The following is a 7263-nucleotide window of genomic DNA, read 5'->3' as shown; positions in this document are numbered from 1 at the left end:
CGGCAATGGTTTAACAAAGATTATGGCCAGGTCCAAAAGCTACTATCCAGGGTTGAACTAAAGGTGGGACCAAAGGCCAGAGCTAAGCCACGACCCAAATCTGGAGGCAAACCTGTACCCAAGGCGGTACCCAGAGCCAGAGCCACTGGAGCATCAAAGGGATCAGCCAGAGGAGCTGCGAAGGCAGGAGCGAATGAAAAACCGAAGGTCAAGACAGGAACCCGTGCAACGATCAGGAAAAGAAAGTATAAGTGAAGGTCAAACCTATCGGCACTCCTTCATCAAGCCCCTCGAAAATTATCAGTATTCGTTATAGTACGTATGGTATTTGATCAGATTTACGGAGCGCTTCTAGTTTGGCTGGAATTTATGATTATAATTCGTCACGAAATTCTTGACGTTCCCAGAAACAGTCGCCCAACGGCACCATCCCTAAAACCCCAAAATTCTTATCGTCCAATGTCACAATCAATTATATATGCTATGTGCTCGATGTTCATTAACACTAATCGGTGTAAAACGTGATGGACTGGATCGACGGTGGGCTACTACTGCCGATATCGTAAGCGTTAAATCTGTCAGATCCGAGAGCCTCGGATATTCAATTCTATTGTCATAACTTTAATTGTCAAAGTGACAATTCCAAAATCCAAATCTAGTTTTTAAAATTGGAATTCGAATCCCAAACCAAAAATAAAAACATAGCAAGCGCTTTCTAGTCACTCTCCAAATAGGTTACATGCTTAATGCCAGTCACAACTAAACATCGTACACGCACACACCTTTCTGAAAAAACATGGGATCTAATCATACTATGCTTAAAAAGTAAGTTAAAATATTTTAATGCGAGCACGAACAATACCTTGAAAGGTACGATATTTCAAAATTTAAAAAAAAAACCCAAACAGAATGGAATGTTATACATCCTTGCGGTGTTAGGTTTTTTGATACTCGCGAAGTCGGTACAAATTCTAAAATTGGAACACGAATCCCAGACCAAAAATAAAAACATAGAAAGCCTTTTCTAATCACTCCACAAATAGGTTACAAAGGTTAATGCCAGTCACAACTTAGCATCGTACACACGCACACACATACACGACACGTCCAAGCTTAATAAAAAATAAATCTATTTTATATAAAACAATACAGTTTTGAAAAAACTGATAGCAAGCCGTACAACAGTAATCGGTTTTATATCATTTACAAACATCCGTCGGTACAACTACTTAAAAATAATGCGCTTATTTTCTGTTATTTTTAAGAGAAGGTAAATCGGATTAATTAAACGCGAATTCAACAGTGAATATTAGAAAATCCTTTTAGCTATATAATTTATAAAGAATGTAATATGCAATTTATTAATTTTTTTTTTAACCGAGGCAAGCGTAATCCTATGAACACTGCACTACTCGCCTATAGATAGCTTTAATATCCAATCGTTTAGTGGAAGTCAATCAAGTCTTCAACTACTTTACATCAACTAATTTAAATTTTATACACCTTATTAATGTTACAGGGAGGAGGAGGAGAAAAATGAAGAGCCGGTAGTCGCTACCGTACCAAAGACCCCGTCGGGGATGAAGAATCCATCTTTCAAGCCAAGGCGTAGCCGCAACATATCTCAGCGAAAGGGACTTTTATCCATTCCTCCAGTGCACGAGTGTATTGATGAAAACTCGGTGGTCCGAGTGGTCACGCCAGGAAATGTAAGAAAGAGGCGGGCTCCGGTGAATATTACAGCTAAAGAATTGGCCGGAAAGACTAGAGGGAAGGCCGGAACCGTTTCCCCATCAATTCCCACGGAAGAGGACTCTACAACTTTGCAGTAGGAGTGTAACGATTTGGTCTCGCCTAGAAGGAAGGCTGCCCCGAAATCTTCTCATCCAAGGGATGCTCAATTCCGGCAATGGTTTAACAAAGATTATGGCCAGGTCCAAAAGCTACTATCCAGGGTTGGACTAAAGGTGGGACCAAAGGCCAGAGCTAAGCCACGACCCAAACCTGGAGGCAAACCTGTACCCAAGGCGGTACATAGAGCCAGAGCCACTGGAGCGTCAAAGGGATCAGCCAGAGGAGCTGCGAAGGCAGGAGCGAATGAAAAACCGAAGGTCAAGACAGGAACCCGTGCAACGATCAGGAAAAGAAAGTATAAGTGAAGGTCAAACCTACCGGCACTCCTTCATCAAGACCCTCGAAAATTATCAGTATTCGTTATAGTACGTATGGTATTTGATCAGATTTACGGAGCGCTTCTAGTTTGGCTAGAATTTATGATTATAATTCGTCACGAAATTCTTGACGTTCCCAGAAACAGTCGCGCAGTCGTCCCTAAAACCCCAAAATTCTTATCGTCCAATGTCACAATCAATTATATATGCTATGTGCTCGATGTTCATTAACACTAATCGGTGTAAAACGTGATGGACTGGATCGACGGTGGGCTACTACTGCCGATATCGTAAGCGTTAAATCTGTCAGATCCGAGAGCCTCGGATATTCAATTCTATTGTCATAACTTTAATTGTCAAAGTGACAATTCCAAAATCCAAATCTAGTTTTTAAAATTGGAATTCGAATCCCAAACCAAAAATAAAAACATAGCAAGCGCTTTCTAGTCACTCTCCAAATAGGTTACATGCTTAATGCCAGTCACAACTAAACATCGTACACGCACACACCTTTCTGAAAAAACATGGGATCTAATCATAAAATATTTTAATGCGAGCACGAACAATACCATGAAAGGTACGATATTTCTAAATTTAAAAAAAAAACCCAAACAGAATGGAATGTTATACATCCTTGCGGTGTTAGGTTTTTTGATACTCGCGAAGTCGGTACAAATTCTAAAATTGGAACACGAATCCCAGACCAAAAATAAAAACATAGAAAGCCTTTTCTAATCACTCCACAAATAGGTTACAAAGGTTAATGCCAGTCACAACTTAGCATCGTACACACGCACACACATACACGACACGTCCAAGCTTAATAAAAAATAAATCTACTTTATATAAAACAATACAGTTTTGAAAAAACTGATAGCAAGCCGTACAACAGTAATCGGTTTTATATCATTTACAAACATCCGTCGGTACAACTACTTAAAAATAATGCGCTTATTTTCTGTTTTTTTTAAGAGAAGGTAAATCGGATTAATTAAACGCGAATTCAACAGTGAATATAAGAAAATCCTTTTAGCTAAGGACCAAAGGCCAGAGCTAAGCCACGACCCAAACCTGGAGGCAAACCTGTACCCAAGGCGGTACCCAGAGCCAGAGCCACTGGAGCGTCAAAGGGATCAGCCAGAGGAGCTGCGAAGGCAGGAGCGAATGAAAAACCGAAGGTCAAGACAGGAACCTGTGCAACGATCAGGAAAAGAAAGTATAAGTGAAGGTCAAACCTATCGGCACTCCTTCATCAAGCCCCTCGAAAATTATCAGTATTCGTTATAGTACGTATGGTATTTGATCAGATTTACGGAGCGCTTCTAGTTTGGCTGGAATTTATGATTATAATTCGTCACGAAATTCTTGACGTTCCCAGAAACAGTCGCCCAACGGGAGCATCCCTAAAACCCCAAAATTCTTATCGTCCAATGTCACAATCAATTATATATGCTATGTGCTCGATGTTCATTAACACTAATCGGTGTAAAACGTGATGGACTGGATCGACGGTGGGCTACTACTGCCGATATCGTAAGCGTTAAATCTGTCAGATCCGAGAGCCTCGGATATTCAATTCTATTGTCATAACTTTAATTGTCAAAGTGACAATTCCAAAATCCAAATCTAGTTTTTAAAATTGGAATTCGAATCCCAAACCAAAAATAAAAACATAGCAAGCGCTTTCTAGTCACTCTCCAAATAGGTTACATGCTTAATGCCAGTCACAACTAAACATCGTACACGCACACACCTTTCTGAAAAAACATGGGATCTAATCATACTATGCTTAAAAAGTAAGTTAAAATATTTTAATGCGAGCACGAACAATACCATAAAAGGTACGATATTTCTAAATTAAAAAAAAAAACCCAAACAGAATGGAATGTTATACATCCTTGCGGTGTTAGGTTTTTTGAAACTCGCGAAGTCGGTACAAATTCTAAAATTGGAACACGAATCCCAGACCAAAAATAAAAACATAGAAAGCCTTTTCTAATCACTCCACAAATAGGTTACAAAGGTTAATGCCAGTCACAACTTAGCATCGTACACACGCACACACATACACGAAACGTCCAAGCTTAATAAAAAATAAATCTATTTTATATAAAACAATACAGTTTTGAAAAAACTGATAGCAAGCCGTACAACAGTAATCGGTTTTATATCATTTACAAACATCCGTCGGTACAACTACTTAAAAATAATGCGCTTATTTTCTGTTATTTTTAAGAGAAGGTAAATCGGATTAATTAAACGCGAATTCAACAGTGAATATTAGAAAATCCTTTTAGCTATATAATTTATAAAGAATGTAGTATGCAATTTATTAATTTTTTTTTTAACCGAGGCGAGCGTAATCCTACGAACACTGCACTACTCGCCTATAGATAGTTATACCCGTTACTCGTAGAGTAAAAGGGTATACTAGATTCGTCGGAAAGTATGTAACAGGCAGAAGGAAGCGTTTCCGACCCCATAAAGTATATATATTCTTGATCAGGATCACTAGCCGAGTCGATCTAGCCATGTCCGTCTGTCCGTCTGTCCGTCTGTCCGTCTGTCCGTCTGACCGTCTGTCCGTCTGTCCGTCTGTCCGTCTGTCTGTCCGGATGAACGCTGAGATCTCGGAAACTATGGGAGCTAGGCTATTGAGATTTGGCGTGCAGATTCCTGAGCTTCTTACGCAGCGCAAGTTTGTTTCAGTAGAGTGCCACGCCCACTCTAACGCCCACAATCCGCCCAAAACTGTGGCTCCTACAGTTTTGATGCTAGATAGAAAATTTTAACTGAAATGTATTGTTCTCATCAATACCTATCGATTGACCTAAAAAAAAGTTTGCCACGCCCACTTAAACGCCCACAAACGGCGAAAACCTGTGACGCCCACAATTTGGATGCTAGATGAAAAATTTGAACTGAAATCGATTGATCCAAAAATAAATTTGCCACGCCCACTCTAACGCCCATAACGCTTAAATCTGTCTACCGCCGGTAGGTGGCGCATTTTAATTTCGCTTTGCTGCTTGCATATCTCCATTTCCCTTTGAGTAACGGGTATCTGATAGTCGAGGTACTCGACTATAGCGTTCTTCCTTGTTTTAATATCCAATCGTTTAGTGGAAGTCAATCATGTCTTCAACTACTTTACATCAACTAATTTAAATTTTATACACCTTATTAATGTTACAGGGAGGAGGAGGAGAAAAATGAAGAGCCGGTAGTCGCTACCGTACCAAAGACCCCGTCGGGGATGAAGAATCCATCTTTCAAGCCAAGGCGTAGCCGCAACATATCTCAGCGAAAGGGACCTTTATCCATTCCTCTAGTGCACGAGTGTATTGATGAAAACTCGGTGGTCCGAGTGGTCACGCCAGGAAATGTAAGAAAGAGGCGGGCTCCGGTGAATATTGCAGCTAAAGAATTGGCCGGAAAGACTAGAGGGAAGGCCGGAACCGTTTCCCCATCAATTCCCACGGAAGAGGACTCTACAACTTTGCAGTAGGAGTGTAACGATTTGGTCTCGCCTAGAAGGAAGGCCGCCCCGAAATCTTCTCATCCAAGGGATGCTCAATTCCGGCAATGGTTTAACAAAGATTATGGCCAGGTCCAAAAGCTACTATCCAGGGTTGGACTAAAGGTGGGACCAAAGGCCAGAGCTAAGCCACGACCCAAATCTGGAGGCAAACCTGTACCCAAGGCGGTAATGCGCTTATTTTCTGTTTTTTTTTAAGAGAAGGTAAATCGGATTAATTAAACGCGAATTCAACAGTGAATATTAGAAAATCCTTTTAGCTATATAATTTATAAAGAATGTAGTATGCAATTTATTAATTTTTTTTTTAACCGAGACAAGCGTAATCCTATGAACACTGCACTACTCGCCTATAGATAGCTTTAATATCCAATCGTTTAGTGGAAGTCAATCATGTCTTCAACTACTTTACATCAACTAATTTAAATTTTATACACCTTATTAATGTTACAGGGAGGAGGAGGAGAAAAATGAAGAGCCGGTAGTCGCTACCGTACCAAAGACCCCGTCGGGGATGAAGAATCCATCTTTCAAGCCAAGGCGTAGCCGCAACATATCTCAGCGAAAGGGACTTTTATCCATTCCTCCAGTGCACGAGTGTATTGATGAAAACTCGGTGGTCCGAGTGGTCACGCCAGGAAATGTAAGAAAGAGGCGGGCTCCGGTGAATATTACAGCTAAAGAATTGGCCGGAAAGACTAGAGGGAAGGCCGGAACCGTTTCCCCATCAATTCCCACGGAAGAGGACTCTACACCTTTGCAGGAGGAGTGTAACGATTTGGTCTCGCCTAGAAGGAAGGCCGCCCCGAAATCTTCTCATCCAAGGGATGCTCAATTCCGGCAATGGTTTAACAAAGATTATGGCCAGGTCCGATAGCTACTATTCAGGGTTGGACTAAAGGTGGGACCAAAGGCCAGAGCTAAGCCACGACCCAAACCTGGAGGCAAACCTGTACCCAAGGCGGTACCCAGAGCCAGAGCCACTGGAGCCTCAAAGGGATCAGCCAGAGGAGCTGCGAAGGCAGGAGCGAATGAAAAACCGAAGGTCAAGACAGGAACCTGTGCAACGATCAGGAAAAGAAAGTATAAGTGAAGGTCAAACCTACCGGCACTCCTTCATCAAGACCCTCGAAAATTATCAGTATTCGTTATAGTACGTATGGTATTTGATCAGATTTACGGAGCGCTTCTAGTTTGGCTGGAATTTATGATTATAATTCGTCACGAAATTCTTGACGTTCCCAGAAACAGTCGCCCAGTCGTCCCTAAAACCCCAAAATTCTTATCGTCCAATGTCACAATCAATTATATATGCTATGTGCTCGATGTTCATTAACACAAATCGGTGTAAAACGTGATGGACTGGATCGACGGTGTGCTACTACTGCCGATATCGTAAGCGTTAAATCTGTCAGATCCGAGAGCCTCGGAGATTCAATTCTATTGTCATAACTTTAATTGTCAAAGTGACAATTCCAAAATCCAAATCTAGTTTTTAAAATTGGAATTCGAATCCCAAACCAAAAATAAAAACATAGCAAGCTCTTTCTATTC

The 7263-nt window shown here is 41.0% G+C and overlaps 1 protein-coding gene across 1 annotated transcript; it reads left to right on the top strand.

Moving 5' to 3' along the window:
- The first annotated feature begins 524 nt into the window (after nucleotides 1-524).
- Nucleotides 525-6586, top strand: LOC139353716 (neurofilament heavy polypeptide-like). Its single transcript, XM_070998040.1, has 6 exons — nucleotides 525-562; nucleotides 1520-1828; nucleotides 1968-2219; nucleotides 3182-3349; nucleotides 5367-5675; nucleotides 6163-6586. The coding sequence occupies exons 1-6, from the start codon at nucleotides 525-527 to the stop codon at nucleotides 6584-6586; spliced, it is 1500 nt and encodes a 499-aa protein (XP_070854141.1).
- Nucleotides 6587-7263: the final 677 nt, after the last annotated feature.

The sequence above is a fragment of the Drosophila suzukii genome, chromosome Y (assembly GCF_043229965.1).
Source record: "Drosophila suzukii chromosome Y, CBGP_Dsuzu_IsoJpt1.0, whole genome shotgun sequence".
NCBI lineage: Eukaryota > Metazoa > Arthropoda > Insecta > Diptera > Drosophilidae > Drosophila > Drosophila suzukii.
This window is presented reverse-complemented; position numbering and strand designations above follow the sequence as displayed.

Excerpts from the sequence above, each read along its gene's own strand:
- LOC139353716 (XM_070998040.1), top strand. The coding sequence starts at position 525 with ATGGACTGGATCGACGGTGGGCTACTACTGCCGATATC. Across the intron at positions 1,829-1,967 it reads GAGGACTCTACAACTTTGCA|GTGGGACCAAAGGCCAGAGC; the intron begins GTAGGAGTGTAA and ends GTTGGACTAAAG. Across the intron at positions 3,350-5,366 it reads GAGCGAATGAAAAACCGAAG|GGAGGAGGAGGAGAAAAATG; the intron begins GTCAAGACAGGA and ends TTAATGTTACAG.